This window comes from Homarus americanus, unplaced genomic scaffold, assembly GCF_018991925.1.
Source record: "Homarus americanus isolate GMGI-L3 unplaced genomic scaffold, GMGI_Hamer_2.0 scaffold39155, whole genome shotgun sequence".
NCBI classification, from domain to species: domain Eukaryota; kingdom Metazoa; phylum Arthropoda; class Malacostraca; order Decapoda; family Nephropidae; genus Homarus; species Homarus americanus.
The window spans coordinates 4079678-4098319 of record NW_024737042.1 but is presented as its reverse complement, the minus strand read 5'-3'; the positions used below and the strand labels follow the sequence as shown (position 1 = coordinate 4098319).

At 37.1% G+C, this 18642-nt stretch overlaps 1 protein-coding gene across 1 annotated transcript in view; it reads left to right on the top strand.

Annotated features, from left to right (window-relative positions):
* Positions 1 to 18642, top strand: part of LOC121872599 — a 45135-nt gene that overhangs the window by 17340 nt on the left and 9153 nt on the right. The window contains exons 8-11 of the mRNA XM_042375452.1: positions 5856 to 6000; positions 9503 to 9643; positions 10380 to 10594; positions 17588 to 17674. Of these exons, the coding sequence (XP_042231386.1) occupies positions 5856 to 6000; positions 9503 to 9643; positions 10380 to 10594; positions 17588 to 17674 (588 nt within the window). The remainder of the gene's footprint in view (positions 1 to 5855; positions 6001 to 9502; positions 9644 to 10379; positions 10595 to 17587; positions 17675 to 18642) is intronic.

Below are 18642 nucleotides of genomic sequence, written 5' to 3'. Positions count from 1 at the left end.
AATAATCTGAGACCCCGGGCTTTTTGAATTGGTTTCCTGGAGTGGTAGAGAATTTGCTGGGACACAAAATTTTTATCCCGGTGTTTCACCAATGCTCAGTGTCCTGTAAATAATATAATAATAAGGTTACACTTGTAAAAGTAGGTCCTGGAATCCTTGTGGCCCATTACTGGCAGCATAGATACAGCACACCAAATACTAAGCCTTCAGTACACAGAATACGGTAGTATAGCCAGTACAGTACAGTATTGTACTTGACAGCCTTCACTTACCCAGTCTTAGTGGATTGAGGGTGCCCTTGCAACCCTGAGGACAGAAGGTGGGCATTAGTGTATATCCCATTGGCTGCCCCACTTCTAGGGATACATTAGATATGTTGAAAGGATTTTGCTGAAATTTGAAGATATAGGGTGATGTGTATGATAAGTGGGAAATTGTGGAGTGCCATTCAATGTGTTTATAGGATGATGTAGCATTTGTTAATGTGTTGTGGGTAGTGGGAAGCCAGTAGAAGTACTGTAGGTCTACAAGATGTGTATTGTCACCATAGATGACTATTATTTTCATAGATGGAGTTGTAAGAGGTGAAATCAAAGTAATAGAAGAGTAACACAAATTTGATAAATACAGTAGAAGTACAGGATACCAATATAAAGTCAGTCAGGCACTGTTTGTAATGTTTTCCCAAAGGGACAATTCAGAAGATATATTACAATTATTTTTGCTTTAGTTTGGAATAATATGCCCGAGGAGAAAGTTAATAGTGAATGTGAACAGTAGTAATGTGAAGAAATAAGGTGAAAATAAGGTGGACAGGAAGGAATAGACTTGATTTGAATTGAGGAAGTGAGATGCTTCGGATACTGTATATGGAAGTGGACATAATAGTGAATGGAATGAAAAGTTATGAACTGAGTCACATTGGCAGAGGGAAAGAAATGTGTGCATGAGAAATGTAGGGAGAGAAAGAACTAGGGTAAAGAAGCCAAAGTTTGGGGTGTATACAAAAATCCTTGTACATATGTGTAGAACAAAATGGAAGTGACAGAATTGGTGTGCCTGAGAGCATGTGTCGGGTGAATAGGATGTACAGAATAAGAAATACGGATGAAGATGTGAAAATGCAAGAAATGTTGAACAGACATCTGACCAGGGTTGCATAAGTGGTATGGACATAGAGAGAAATGGGAAATAAAAGATTGTTAGAAAGAGTTTATTCTATGAAAGTAGATGTGAGAGGGGAAGACCAAGGAGATGGAAGAATAGGATGGAGGGCATAGTGGAGGATTGTTTAAGAAGCAGCATAGACCACAAATAATAGGTGACCCTGGTTTTTAGTGGTTTAATAATACTCTAGTACCATTGTTGCACCTTTCTCATCTAGACATGTATTTATCTTTCTCTGCCATCACTGTTTTGTTATGATGAGTGTAATTATGGTGTCAGCAGTGTGCTTTGTTATACTTGAATATACAGTGATATCATCTTTGGCCGGAACAATTGGTGCAGAGCTCTTCGGGGAATGGGAGATTTCCGAGTAACGAGACGAATCTCTCAAAGGTGGAAAAAATCACTCATCCCTGGAATTTTCCTGGTAACAGAAAAATTTTCTCGGAAGTTCCAGAAATTGCCCAGAACATCGTCTCTCAAACCCGGGAAAAAAACTCCTTCATCCCCAGAATTTTCCGGAAAATGTGCCCCTCGGAAAATCATTCCCATAGCCGGAATTTTCAGGCTTTGGGAAAAATTTTCAAAGAAAATTTCAGCTCTGGCTATCGGATAGTTCCAGGTTTGAGGGATTCTGACTAACGGAGATATTACTTGTATGTATATCTTTATAACAACCCACTGCACTTTATATCTGGACCACTTGCCCATGTGTATTGGAATGCTATAACCATATATGGTGTCTTAAGTTTTTGGTAAGGTCCAGTCCACAGCTTTTCATCTTTTTTAACTGTGACAGCTGAGCCCCATCTTCTCTTTACTGTAAAGTTGAATTTCTCTCATTTTCTACTCTTCATTTTCTGATGTTCCTAATAACTATCTTCTTCTCAATCTTGGTTTTTACACAGGCTCATGCTAACTAGACAAGTTTCTTCACAACAGATGTGCAGTGCACAATTGCACACATGTACATTTTCTTAGGGTTCAAATCCTGAACTTATATTTCCATGTAGTTATAAAGAACAACAGGCTTCACTGACACATAGTAAAGAACAGGGTTCTCTAATTTTGTTTCCTTCTCTTTCTTTGTCACACCTTTTATGCTCAAGTTCCTGCAGTTTATGTACTTATCAACCATATTTCTCCCGAGCAAATAGAGAACATTGCTTCCTCTGAATCTTAAATAAAGAGGAAAATACACTAACAAAAGTGAAATAGGTTATCTGTGTAGGGTGGTGTGATTATGAAGATTGATTGAGTTTGAAATTATATATAAATATGGCATGAGAGACTTAGGTCAGGAGAGGGAAGTGTACAAATTAGTGTTCAGTTATGTTCGGTGAGGGAAATGACTGGAGGAGGTATTTACATGGCTCGCCCCATAAAATAAAGACCATACTAACAGAAGCTTCATAAACTACCCATTCATATTGGCCAACCTTTAATTAGAAGGATTAGTATCAGATGTGACCTGTTTGTTTATAGAAGAACCTCGATAATTCATCCGACAGTCTTTCATGAAATGATAACTTGAAGAAAAAAACCCATATTAAATAGCATCTTGAAGAATAGTAAGGAGAAGTGTCTGTCTGCTGAACCAAATGCTGTTGATCCATATAAGGCAGAGTTTAAAGGCATCATCTCCAAGCATAAACTCTCCTTAGAGCAGGTGTGCATTGCCGTTGAGACTGCCTTCTCCTGATGTGGACTGACGAAGATGACTTTGGCTTCACAGCTTTACCGGAATGCCCCAGGATACAAGATAAGTAAGAGTCATATGAACATCCTGGGGTGTGAGACCACAGCTGGTTTGCACATAATCCACTTGTGTATGTGCATACAGTTCAGTACATATGTGAATCCTCCCGTGCCAGTCTATAACTAGCACCTTTTTTTTTGTACATTTCACACACCCTTTCCTGGGTCATCTGTGAATTATCGAGGTTCTGCTGTATATTCAATAAGATTCTTGTATTTAAAGTAAGATGGCACAAACATAGTTTTCTTTAAATATACAAAAGTGACTTCTGGAGTTTTTCACACTTGATAGTTTACTGCACTCTTACACTCTACACACTCCTTCACATAATGTATTTCCATTTCAGAGATAATTTATTTGTGCAGGTTGAACCTCGATTTAACGGCATCGACGGAATCTGGATCATGCCGTTTAATAGAAGTACTGTGGGGGTGGGGGGGGTCGCTGATGAAACCATTGCATCGAGTACTTTTCTAAATCTTCGTGTTTCCCTGATTTCATGTGCTTACGCTTTTCCACTCCCTTCTTTGTGTCACTAACTCCGGTAGGGTTTTCTGGTTGCTTAGAGACCATAATTGATACAGTACTACAAAGAATGTAGAAATTTGAGGCGATCACATGATCACAGCACTGGCTGGACTTAATGCCAAAATAAACCGACTGCAGCACTGTGGGACCGTTGCAGCAGGTAGAGGAACTAGTGGAAATTGCGGGCGGGCCTTTCAAATTTACGATCTCTAGGTAAATTTTGCCATTAAATGTGAGTCACCAGTAAAACCAGTGCCGTTAAATCAAGGTTTAACCTGTATCTGTAGGAATAATTTACTCTTTGAATTTGTACTGCTTGTTTGCTTTATTTTTATGATAAAAATAAACTAGCAAAACTTCTTCAGTATATATTTGAACATTGTTATTGCATTTTCAACACTTGAGTGTGGGGAAGTGCATGGTAGCTGAGGTGTTACTGAAGATTGTGCTGTGCCAACATACTTTGAATGAGGAAGGGCGCATATGAAATGTGCAAAACAAAAAATGCCACGTTTTCATCTACTAGATATTAAATCAATCAGAATGGCCCAATAAAGGATAGACTATTTGAGATACTAATCAGTATTGATAATTTTGCAGTTTTTGTATATGATTTGATTATATTAGTTAGTATTGAATATACAGTTTAATTAGAATGAAGTTTGTATGGAGTAGGAATAGAATAAAGTGAAAGAAATTAATAATAATGAAAGAATGGGTCGTAGGTTGAATGGAGAGTTGTAGTGAAATAAAGTCATGTTATTCAGCAACATAGCCAAAGTAATTTATGAATCTGAACAAGAAAAAAAATTTTTTTAGTCAACTTCTCGGTTAATAGCCATTGGAAAATTTAGCTTCATTTGGTAAGTAGACAGTTCTAAGTCTGGAAGTTTGGAAATTGGTGATTGTTTAGGAGCCTTAATATTGAATATACAGTACCAGTACCTGTACAGTATATGGAAACTGATGTATTATACAGTCTCTCCTTGACTTACAACAACCCGGACATACGACGGCCATGGTCGTATAAAATATTTTTCACATTACGTATTTTCGAGTCCTGACGTTAGTGATCGCTCTGTGTACTGACAAAATTTTCGTTGTAATTCCCTTTAAAATGGCTGGCAAGCTTAAAAGTTTCTCGTTGTGCTGAGAAGAAAAAGAGACACCCATTTTAGAATTTCTATGTATTATTTTCGCCTTTTCGACTTGCGATCAATTCGACTTACAACCTGGTTGTCGGGACGGAACCCTGTCGTAAGTCGAGGAGAGACTGTATATGAGTAAGATTGTGAGAGTATACCAAACACCAAAATCAAATTGGAGGGCATGATAAGTTGCAACATCATATTCTCATCTCCAGTTATATCAGGTAATCAGATTCTTGTATGTCAAAGGAAATTTTGTGTACTTCAAAGTTACTGTATACATTTACACAGTTGCTGTGTATCTCTATTATTGTGTTCATTTACACCTATGAGGTACAACTGTGCTACTGTACATATATACACCATCTTTGCACATGTGTTACTGCATGCATGAACACTCATTATCTGTACACCTCTGTTACTTCATACAACACACTTATTATACAAACTTGTGCCTCACACACACACACCTCATTTCATTTTATGTTCTGATTTTAAGAAAGAATAAATTGATTTATTTTATATATTTTTTATTTATTTATTTTTTTATTTTACTTATTTATTTATTTTTTTTTTGTACAAGCGTGAGAAATGGTTCAGATGCAATGAATATAATACTAAAAAGAAAAAGATCTTTGTGCCATATCCAGTACCGTAGCTCTATTGAATGGGGAATGAGAATGGAAGAGAATAATTACTCTACAGTGATATCTCCGTTAGCCGGAACAATTGGTGCAGAACACCTCCGGGGATGAGAGATTTCCGGGTAACGAGACTCTCTCAAAGCCGGAAAAATATCCCTCATCCCCAAAATTTTACGGCTAACGGGAAAATGTTCTCGGAAGTTCCAGAAATTGCCCATTACATCATCTCTTGAACCCGGAAAAATATCCTTCATCCCCGGAATTTTCCGGGTAGCGGAAACATTTTCTCGGAATTTCCATAAAATGCACCTCATTTTCATCTCTCAAACCCAGAAAAACTCCCCAATCCCCTGAATTTTCTGGGTATCGGGAAAATTTTCCGGAAAATGTGCCCCTCGGATTATCTTTCCCCAAACCGGAAAATTCCGGCTTTGGGAACAACTTTCTGAGAAAATTAAAATTCTGGCTATTGGAAAGTTCCGGGTATGAGGGATTCCGACTAAAGGAGATATTACTTAGGTATTCTTTCGGGGCATTTATTTACATCTTAGGAAAAAGTGGGAACAAGTTTCAAGAATTTTCTTGGAGATTTTTTGTTCTTTTCTTCAGGTGTCACAGCGTTCAAGTGGACTCACAGTTGCAATCAATGAACATGGAGAGATTATGAAAACAGCTCCGGGCAATGTAATTGCAATGGATGTAGAGCCACCAACATCTAGTTCAGAAATATCGAAGGAACTTGTCTGTCGCACGTGTAAGTATTATCAAAGTTAATTTCTTTCAGTCTGTTTGTAAGTGCAGTAGAGTCTCTCTCTCTCTCTCTCTCTCTCTCTCTCTCTCTCTCTCTCTCTCTCTCTCTACTCTCTCTCTCTCTCTCTCTCTCTCTCTCTCTCTCTCTCTCTCTCTCTCTCTCTCTCTCTCTCTCTCTCTCTCTCTCTCTCTCTCTCTCTCTCTCTCTCTCTCTCTCTCTCTCTCTCTCTCTCTCTCTCTCTCTCTCTCTCTCTCTCTCTCTCTCTCTCTCTCTCTCTCTCTCTCTCTCTCTCTCTCTCTCTCTCTCTCTCTCTCTCTCTCTCTCTCTCTCTCTCTCTCTCTCTCTCTCTCTCTCTCTCTCTCTCTCTCTCTCTCTCTCTCTCTCTCTCTCTCTCTCTCTCTCTCTCTCTCTCTCTCTCTCTCTCTCTCTCTCTCTCTCTCTCTCTCTCTCTCTCCCTCTCTCTCTCTCTCTCTCTCTCTCTCTCTCTCTCTCTCTCTCTCTCTCCTCTCTCTCTCTCTCTCTCTCTCTCTCTCTCTCTCTCTCTCTCTCTCTCTCTCTCTCTCTCTCTCTCTCTCTCTCTCTCTCTCTCTCTCTCTCTCTCTCTCTCTCTCTCTCTCTCTCTCTCTCTCTCTCTCTCTCTCTCTCTCTCTCTCTCTCTCTCTCTCTCTCTCTCTCTCTCTCTCTCTCTCTCTTTCTCTCTCTCTCTCTCTCTCTCTCTCTCTCTCTCTCTCTCTCTCTCTCTCTCTCTCTCTCTCTCTCTCTCTCTCTCTCTCTCTCTCTCTCTCTCTCTCTCTCTCTCTCTCTCGTTAGTACAGACTAATCATTGAATAAAATAAATTGAGTAATGCTTAACAGGAAGAGTACCTAAAAGCAGTGATAGATTGAATTGCTTTGTTATACACACAATAAAATCTTAGTAATTTGAATTATCTTGGGTTCAGGATGAGTCAAATTAGCTGCTGATTTGAATTAAAGGAGTAAAATTTAAAAATGGCTTCCAGCATATCTACACAAAAATAAATTGTGTAAACAAAACTGGCCAAACATTATGGGCAGTGAAGGGTGGTGAACAGGGCATGGCAGGTTAGTGAGCATGACAGGGCAGGGTATTTTGTGTTAGTGGGCTGGAAAAAGGGTTGCCACTGGGGGTTGATGGTCTGGGCAGGGTCTTTAAGAGTCACATTTAGACCAGAGGGAGGTGTGCAGCACCCCCTAAAATAAAAATTATTATATACAATCAAGTTGGTTAATGGTCTAGTGGCTGAAAAAGCTGTATGCATAAGTCATGAGGTGCAGATGGATCTAAGGGCTGATTCTGGTAGGCTTGGGAACACATCACTTTTTAACCTGGGGACAAATTCTCAGTTATACAATGAATTTTCCTAGTACTGTACTGTACAGTATTGTAATGTTGGATGTAAGAATACTCATATACCTGTTACCTGGAACAATTGGTGCAGAGCACTTCCGGGAATGATAAATTTCCGGGTAATGAGACGACTCGAAGCCGGAAAAATCCCTCGTCCCCGGAATTTTCTGGGTAATGGAAAAATCTTCTCGGAAGTTCCAGGAATTGCTCATTACATAATTTCTCGAACCCATAAAAATAACCCTCATCCCCCAAATTTTCCGGATAACGGAATTTTTTTCTTGGAATTTCCATAAAATACTTCTGATTTTCATCTCTCAAACACGGAAAAAACGCCCCCAGAATTTTCCGGGTATCGGGAAAATTTTCTGGAAAATTTCGGCATTGGGGACGATTTTCCGAGAAAATTTAAATTCCGGCTATTGGGGAGTTCCGGGTTTGAGGGATTCCGCCTATCGGAGATATTACTGTATCCCTAAATGGTTGACTTGTACTAAATCACAACACTGTCATCCAAAAGTAACTTTGAAATTACAAGAGTTTATTTTAACTAGATATATTCATGTAACACCTGATAAGGGGATGAGAGAAGTGTACAGAATCTTTTCATAGATTCATCATTATTGTTGGAAAAGTGGAAGTGCAGCACCAGTACCTCATGGTCCCTACAAGGGAGAATGAAGATCAGAGGCGAGGCCCATATCACAACCTTACCTATTCCTTGAGCATTAATTAACTTTCTTTGTAGCATTTTGGAAATACAATTCTTAATAAGTGCGTCTTAGAATTTTTCTTACTGTCACAAATAGATGAGGAATTTAACCTATCTTCCAAGAATGTCTAGGCTTAAGGATTTAATTACCAATAAATTTACCTTGAAAAAAGCACCAAACATCCCTGAGCTGTCATCAGTGAGTAACTTTGATAAACATAAGTGTAGAAAGACACTGCTCATGAGTTAAATGTCACTTGTTGTCAATGCAGTAGTTAATTCTATTAATAGCACTGTAATTCAGTTACTTATGTTCACCATGGAAGCATAATATGCAATGTAAATATTCATATCTAACTCCATGATATAAAATTTTTTTCATCAACAGATGGCTGAAAATTTTGCAACCTTTTAAATTTGTTTTGGGGTATCCCTTTAAAATAATTTACCACTTTTTTCCTATTAGTCTATAGAATTTTTAAGACAGAAGTGTATTAGAATAATAAAAATATATTTTTTGTCAAAATGAAATCAAGCCAGAAGATTGAAATAAAATTTGTCATTGAATTCAGTATATACATGTACATGATTTTCTATCAACACACACACACACACACATATACTGAATATACAGTACACTAATGTATAAATTATGCAGCCTGTATGACCTTGTACTTATTGCAACAAGAACAGACCCATTCTAACCATTGTAAAAATATAAATAACTCATTGATAACTTGTGTGTTCGCTCCTTTGCCAATCTCCCTTTTGTACAGTACAAGTAACTGTACAATACTGTACTGAAATTCCTTGTTACCCTCAGTAAATGACCCTCTCCCCATGTCACCATATGTTACACAAATATACTGTACGATTTACGTATCTTTTATATTTTCAGCTTATGGCTGCTGTGTTTTTCATTAACTGTTAATTATTGTGCATATAATTATCCCCAGTTTTAGTATCTTATATTGAAGTCATTTTGATAAAAAAAATTTACATCTTGCTAAAAATAAAAATTTATTTTATTTAATTTTTTCTTTGAATATTAGTGCCATTATAAACCATATACTTAATTCTAGTTGAAAAATTACAGTTTATATATATATATATATATATATATATATTTTTTTTTTTTTTTCATTAGCCCAATAAACCGCATGAAGACTTCTACATACAATCAACACCTCAACCTGGTACTGATCATGGAGAAACAAGTGGGCGATGGAGTTCGAATCCTGGTGGAGTTGAGAGTGTTGATTGTATCTCTATATATATATATATATATATATATATATATATATATATATATATATATATATATATATATATATATATATATATATATATATATATATATATATATATATATATATATATATATATATATATATATATAAGTTTTTTTTTATCTTTTTTTACAGGCAATACAAGATTTGCAACTCAGAAGACCTTAAGTGTTCATCAACGCTCACATCATGGGTTTGAACGATGCATATATTGCTGTCCCATTTGCAAGACAACTTTCCTCAGTATGTGGGCTGTTGTTAAACATTTACAAAAATGTAAGTGCAATATGATACATTATTCTGTAAGCAAACTTAGTATATGTATGTACTGTGCTGCCACTTACATGATCTCTTGAAATTCTTCTTCCACTGTTCTATATATTTATTGTAGATTTTCATAGGTTTAGCTGTACCTTTCAATAAACTCTGACACATTTCTAAAGTCACATTAAAACTCGACTACTTTTTTTGAGTAGCCCCCTGTACTACTTATTGTCATTTCAACATATTCTCCATGATTGTAGTTCATTGCTTCGTCGTTTTTTCAATACTCCTTGGATACATAAAACATCATACTGCTCACCTTCCATTTATATCTAACACTGTTACTGTACAGTACATGTTAGATTTTATCAGGATTCCGTCCTCATTTGCCTCATTCCTACACAGTCAAGTTTATCTAAAGTATATTGTAGTTCTGGTCATATGCATAACACAACTTCCTTCCCTTTTAATATTTTACTAAAATAATTTCCTTTACTCTGTTTTTATTCTTGCATCTACTTTAGTAGCTGAGAGGGCTCAAGTTCTCAATTGGCTCAGCCATGTCAAATATTGTTATTATTGTCCACTGTATCTGTATTTTTCTTGCTAAATAAACTGTTTCAATGTCAATATTACTCCATCAACAGAGGCAGTACACTTGGAAGAAATTTACAGTTTCCTATCCTAATTATTATTAAATCTGTTTTTTAACTTACCAGATGCTATAATTTTGTAAATAACTTTTCAGATCATAAGAAATCAAAAAATCAGACTGAACGGTTGCGCAAAGTAATAAAGAAGAATGCTTTCAAGAAAATGGTGTACCATAGTGAAGATATCCATGGGGAATACCATGAGATGACCACTGATAAAGTGAAGAAGGAAAATTTTCAAGAGGAGGATCAGGAAGTGGAGGATGAAGAAGAGGTTGATGTAGAAGTTGAAGCTAGAACACATGCTCAAGTATGTTACTTACTCTTGTTAGTTAATGACAATGAATGAAATGTGAATGTGTGCACGTGTGTGTGTGTTGGTAGGGGGCTAGATGCCACCTAAATCAGATAGTGGTGTAACTACTTAAGTAATGTCTATTTACTAAATGACAAAAGGGGGGGGACATAAACCAGGATGTTACTGTATATCTCTGTGATTTAAAACAACCTAACACAATTGTCAGCAACAGTTTAATTCCCTAAAACCACACAATGACTTACTCTTACAGTTGCTTCCTGGATATCTGTTCCTCTTTTTTCCCTTTTCCCAGAATTAAATAATGTATTCTCTTTAGGGCATTAATTTACCATCATAACGTTTTTTTTTTTGTGTGTGTGTATGTATGAAGGTTCTTTTCCGGGGCCGAGATTCACTAACTGGTTGCGAACATTGTAAGTGCTGAAGGAGTTCATATCTCCTGCAGTGGTGTTTCACTTGTTTTAAAATGACTGACTTTTCTTTGTAACTTATGGTGACTCTGGAAGTATCGTAAGCTTCTGCAAGGCAGAAATAAGGCCATTTTCTTTGCTATAAAATCCGTAGCAAAACACACAGCTGCCAGATGTACTTCAAGCGTCACCAGTAAAGATGGAATTAATGATTGGGTAATACTGGAGGGCAATGGTTGATCTGTGACCAAAATAATCCTACACTAATATATATATATATATATATATATATATATATATATATATATATATATATATATATATATATATATATATATATATATATATATATATATATATATATATATATATATATATATATATATATATATATATATATATATATATATATATATATATATATATATATATATATATATATATATATATTCTGAAGAACTTAATTGTTTGTCCTGTGCATTGTGGTTTTCTGTGTTGTGCGGAGGCGCTGACGTTCCATTAATAGTCTGATTTGAACATGTTGCTATGCGACGACTATCTAATTGAGTACTTATTATAAATGCGTGGAAGACATCTATCAATATAATTACACTACAATAGTCTTAGCTGAGGTTGGGTAAGGTAACTAAATTGTAAAATCAGATAAGAATGTCCAAATTCACATTTACCAAAGCTCCTACGTAGATCACTGTTGGCACATAAATGAGTCATATGTGGCTCACATACCGAGGAATTTCTTTTTAAGATTTTTACTAAGAGGCTGCAATACCTACTATCTTCAGAAGAAGATGTATGTTACCTTTTAAACATTTCACATTAAAAATTTACTAAGAAATAAAGGCAGTAGGTAGTAGGCAGCTACCAAACAGGGAGGTACTACTGCCTGGGAAGATATTGGAAGCATAATGTGTTGTCTAATGGTAGACCCTGCTGCCACATGGCATCACAAAAATTGTGACCAAGACCCAGGTTGCTGATCTACCTTTCTGCTTCATTTACACACAATTGCAGGGTCTCAATTGTTTCTCTTACCATTGACAACAAACATACATACAGTGACCCCTCATTTAACGAACGCCTCGGTTAACGAACTGCCTTCCATAAGGATCTTCAATTCGGTTAACGAACAAAAATTCGGTTAACGAATTTCTTACGAACCGACCTCAACGTGTTTTCACTTGCACTGACCGGGCAACCAGCTTTAGTATCAGTCCGCCAATACATTAATCGGTTTTAGGGCTTAAATTCCTTACTATTTTAGTAAATATCAAGAAGTTTATACTATTCAATAATTTTAAAAGTTTAATATTCAATTTTTTAGTCCTTTTAACAATTATTGAACATAATTGAAGGTAAAGTGACTAGTTTAATGTGCGGCATCCAGCCTCTTAACACAGCAAACAGGCGTTAGTCTCTCTCTGTTTTCAGCAGAGGTAACATCTTGCTTGAGACTCTCTTCAACTAACGCTTTTTTTCTGTGTTTCCAAGCAATTTATTGGTCATTTTGAAATTTATTTTACATATTGACACTATATAATGCAGTACAGTGTTGATTTAAAGAAAATAATCTTGAATTACACCAAGAGAGCTAAAATTTTATGGGTGAAATGGCACCATGGGGTGACTTCTCTTCCACCCCAATGCCTTCTCTTCTTCCTTCTCCTCCACCCCCATTCTAAATCCCATCATCATCATCATCATCATCCAGGAGCCTTTTACATACACACCTCAAAGTAAGTGAACTTTTCTACCATTTTTGTTGAATTTAGGAAATTTTCGGTGAGCTGGAACCAATTACCCAAAAACCCATTGAAACAATGGTTTCGGTTAACGAACGACCTTCTGGAACGGATTGAGTTCGTTAACCGAGGGGTCACTGTATATCGTTTCTCACTTTTGATCTTTTTTTCATTTTTGTATTTATATTTTTTTTTATTGAAATTATTATTATTATTATTACAGTTTCTGTATTATTATCATCATTATTTTATTATTTTATTTTTGTTTGTTTTATCATAAATTTTATTTATTATGAATTATTATGACTATTATTTATTATTATTATTATTATTATTATTATTATTATTATTATTACTATTACTATTACTATTACTATTACTATTACAATTACATTTTCGCCCCCCAGGCCCCGATGTGGGTCAGTGACCTGTGTTCGGGTGGGCTAAGCCCCGTAAAAAAAAAAAAAGTTAAATTTTACACTTTATTGTTTTATAGCCTCTATAAAACTATAATTAGGAACACAGGAAAATATAGTAAGTAAAATAAATATTCTTGTTTTTGGTGTTGAATGTGTTGGTGGGGGGCGCCGGTGGTAGAAGCGTTACCACTCTTGCCTCGCAAGCGAGATGTCACGGGTTCGATTACCGGGCCGGTGGAAAAGTTGTTTGGACATACTTCCTTGCCCCAATTGGTCCCTGTTCACCTAGCAGTAAAGTAGGTACCTGGTGTAAATTGAAAATTGCGAATTCGTATTCAGGAACAAGTTGTTGGAGCTTCCATTAACTTGATGACAAAACCCTTCAGGCTTCTATGCCCTTAACTCATGAGACATAAAGGCAAGCATGAACTTAGCATGCTGTGACATGATTGGCTTACGTTCCCTACTCAGATATGTATCAGTTGCAATGATTAGCCGAGAGGATATAAAACATAAACACCTGTCGGCATTCTACGATCTAATGCTAGAGCTCGTACGAAAACCACAGCTAAGTTACGGTAGCTGTATGGACTGCAGATCTCCCGGCAGTTATGAACTTCGTATCTCAGCAGTGTTAGTGAATCTGGGCCCAGTAGTGGGATTAGTCTTTAAATACATATTTATGTATGTACAGTCGGGGTAAAAAACGTCATTCACTCCACCACCTAACCCCTGCGCTTGGCTGAGTCCCCTCTGCACAGTAAGTCACGTGGGGTGGAGAGTGGGAATGGTGTACTTGGGGGAGGCCGTTTGTTTAAGGGGGTGGGGGAAGAGGTGTAGGAGGGTGGTATGCGATGCAAGTTCCTCTTCAGAGAGGGAGGGGGTTGAAGAAAGCTGGGAAATTAATGAAAGAAGGAAGGGAAGGATGGTTGTAATTTTTTCACTATATTATCTTATGTTTACATACATGAAAGAATAATAGAGGAGGACCCGTATTTAATGATTATTGTAATCCATTTCTTTATTTATCATTTTCTCAGGTTGTTCAGGTTTTAAACAACTGTAATTAGATATCTAAAATAACATATATGGGGAGAAATACTGAATCTGTGGTTGGAAATCTTATTTATATTTAATATTTATCAACCGGTCATACAGAATTTCAATAGCCTTTTCCAATGCCCTCCTCGCTTGTCAGTCATGGTCTACCCGGCCTAAGCTTATATACAGTGATATCCCCGTTAGCCGGAACAATTGATGCGGAGCACTTCCGGGAATGAGAAATTTCCGAGTAACGCGACGACTCTTTCAAAGCCGAAAAAAAAAATCCCTCTTCCCAGGAATCTTCCGGATAACGGGAAAATGTTCTCGTAATTTCCAGAAATTGCCCATTATGTCATCTCTAAAACCTGGAAAAATATCCCTCGTCCCCGGAATTTTCCGGGTAACGGACAATTTTTCTTGAAAGTTCCAGAAATTGCCCATTACTTCATCTCTCGAACCCGGAAAAAAATCCCTCATCCTAGGAATTTTTCGGGTAACGGAAAAATTTTCTCGGAATTTCCAGAAAATGCGCCTGATTTTCATTTTTAAAACCCGGAAAAAACTCCCCCATCCCCGGAATTTTCTGGGTACCAGAAATATTTTATCGTAATTTTCCAGAAAATGTGCCCTTCAGAACATCGTTCCCAAAGCCAGAAAATTCCGGTTATCAGAGAGTTCCGGGTTTGAGGGATTCCGGCTAACGGAGATATTACTTATTTACTGCACTGTATATGAATCAAGAATTCAAATGTATTTTGTTTATATTACACACTGTGGCAGGTTTCCCAGCTTACCAGACTCATCCCAGCAGATTAATCAACGTCTCACAGTGACCCCAACCTCCGTTGCAATTTCTGTCACGTTGTAGCCAGTCACGTGCTAACCAATTATTTGCCAGCGACTCATCAATTGACGTTCTTTAGTCTCCATCCTGGGCTAGTTGGCCAACACCATTATCACTACCACCTCATCACCTCTCATTGATTTTCATAACTCTAATAAACATATTACAGGGTGGACAAGTCACTTCTATCCAACAATTCATACTTAACTTTTTAATTATTATTTTATTTTTATTTTTTTCCCCAAGAACGATAGTGGTGAGAGGCAGAAGTGATCAAGTAACAATTTTATTTATTTTGTATTTTTCCAAGAATGGTGCTGGCAAAAGGTAGAAGTGATCACGTAATTTAGTAATATTGGTGGTGAGTAAGCCACTACCCCTCACTGAAGCCAAACGCCTTATCAGTCCTAATGACATATGACCTGCCAAAAGCTCACTCGCATTCCTCCCCAGAATCTAAAGTAAAGGCATAGATAACTAAGGGAAAAGTCAGTCCTTATGACACCTCCCTGGACATCTGTCCTCATTGTTGCTTGGTTGGTCTTAGGCCTATTAACTGTCAGGATCATTAAGGCCGTCAACATCAAGCTACATCCATCAACTTTAACACCTTCATCATGTGTAAAGATATTTCTAAGACCACATACACTCTCACGATGTATGTGTTCCTTGACTTGTGCCCTACTACTTTACCTGGGTCTGCCACCCCTAGTTCTCTCCCCATCAATACCTCCCCCACCCTCTTGTGACCTCTTGTGTAAACAGGCCTTGTATATAAGCATTTCACTTATATGTCATAAAAATAATGTACTATGTCAGTAAACCATTGCTTACTTATACAATACTGTACAGTGGTCCTTCGGTTAACGAGCTCAATCCGTTCCAGCAGGTTGCTCGTTAACCAAAACCATTGTTTCAATGGGTTTTTGGGTAATTGGTTCCAGCTCACCGAAAATTGCCTAAATTCAACAAAAAAGATAGAAAAGTACACTTACTTTGAGGTGTGTATGTAGAAGGCTCCTGGATGATGATGGTGATGATGGGAATTAAAATGGGGGTGGAGGAGAAGGGAGAAGAGAAGGCATTGGGGTGGAAGAGAAGTCACCCCATGGTGCTATTTCACCCATAAAATTTTAGTTCTCTTGGTCTAATTCAAGATTATTTTCTTTAAATCAACACTGCACTGCATTATATATTGTCAATATGTAAAATAAATTTCAAAATGACCAATAATTTCCTTGGAAACACAGAAAAAAAGCAGTTTAGTTGAAGAGAGTCTCAAGCAATATGTTACCTCCACTGAAAAGAGAGAAAGAGAGAGACTAACGCCTGTTTGTGTGTTAACAGGCTGGATGGCGCGCCAGAAACTAGTTTCTTTACCTTCAACTATGTTCAATAATTGATAAAATTACTAAAAAAATGTAATACAGTGATCCCTTGGTTAACGAGTTACCTTCCATACAATTCTTAACTTCGGTTAACGAGCAATCCCTCGATTAACTAGTTTTTTACAAGCCGACCTCAACATGTTTTCGCTTGCATTTGGCGGTCCACCAGCTGTAGTATTAGTCCGCCAATACAGTAATCAGTTTTAGGGCTTAAATTCCTTACTATTTTAGTAAATATCAAGAAGTTTATACTATTCTATAATTTTAAAAGTTTAATATTAATATTTTTTAGTAATTTTAACAATTATTGAACATAATTGAAAGTAAAGAAACTAGTTTCTGGCGCGCCATCCAGCCTGTTAACACACAAACAAGGTGGAGGAATTTGAAAACAACTGCGTTTCCAAGCAAGCTGGTAGATTCAGTTTCGGTTAACGAGTTTTTCGGTTAACGAGCAACATGCTGGAACGGATTGTGCTTGTTAACCGAGGGACCACTGTATTAAACTTTTAAAATTATTGAATAGTATAAACTTCTTGATATTTACTAAAATAGTAAGGAATTTAAGTCCTAAAACCGATAACTGTATTGACGGACTAATAGTACAGCTGGTGGACCGCCAAATGCAAGCGAAAACATGTTGAGGTCGGCTTGTAAAAAACTCGTTAATCGAGGGATTGCTCATTAACCGAAGTTAAGAATCTTATGGAAGGTAAATCGATAACCGAAATCTCGTTAACCGAGGGATCACTGTATATAGAAATGGCCTGGGATGAATGTAATAAAATTTTAGAAACAGTTTGTGAGGTCATGGTGGATGATGAAACCTCATTTCTGATAATAATAAGCATGGTATGACAAAACAATAATATTAAGAGTTTACTCAGTTTACTTCTACAGTACTTATATTTGCTATCAATTGTGGCCATTTCTGTAGTTAACATTTGTTCCTACTTCTGGTTGGTCCTCTTTCGTAATCAGCCCTCATCCATAGAGCATTTATACTCTATAGTGAGAGTGTGAGGTTGTTTCTGTTTTGGAAGTGAAAAGTATATAAAGATATTTAAATTAGGAAGTAACTATAGAAATGTGTTATTTATGGTTTAATTTGTTTTTCAGCTTACTAAAAAAGATGTTGCAAGTCCACTTAAGAGTACATTCATTGCAAGCCCAAGAAAATGTACACCTACTAAATCTATTCTGAAGGTGAGGAACTTCTTTGTGCTGTAGATGACTAGTAGTGCTTGTAAACAATAGATAGGGAGCTTTTAATTGTTTTTGTGACACCACCATTAATTAGTGTGTTTGAGTACAAATATAAAACATATTAGAATTCAGTTACCTGGGTGGAGGGATGGGAGAGAGTGCATGACCTGACCATCCCCCAAAGCATTCTCACCTGACCAAATTTCAGTTCTTTGTCTTCAAAACTGTAGAAATGCATCCAACCCATGGGTGGGGGATTGTGGTTGGCCCCTGCAGGACCAACCCACCCCTAGTCAATCCACACCTCCCTACCAAATTTCAGCATTCCATCTTCAAAACTGAACCGACCTACCCCTTGTGGAGGGACAGGAGATAGTGCACGACTATTCCTTTGGCTACCTGCACCTCCCTACAAAATTACAGCTCGATCTACAAATCTGTGGATATACATAATAAATACATACTACTACAGTACTACTACAGCTCCTCCCCGACTTACGACCTACTCGACTTACGTCCACCCGCACTTACGACTTGCCTCAGTCGTACCAAAATTTGGTCAAATTACGTATTTTTGAGTCCCAAAGTCGGTACACAGACAAAATTTTCATCTGTAATTCACTTTAAGATGGCTGGCAAGCTTAAAAGTGAGTGTTTTGTGGTGCTGAGAAGAAAAAGAGACACCCATTTTAGATTTTCTATGTATTATTTAAGCATTTCCGACTTACGACCATTTCTACTTACGACCTGGATGTCGGTCCCTAACCCCGTCGTAAGTCGGGGAGCAGCTGTACTTTGCTGTCACTCGGAAGCGAGTATGACAATCATCCAGCTGTGATAAAAAGATTCGAGTTATTAAGGATGTCACCTTTGTTGGTAAGCTCTGAGATGACTAGAGAGGCCAATATGGGACTGGCAGAGTCATCCAAAAATGTTGCACGTGTGGAAGGCTAAATCTATTGCGGTAG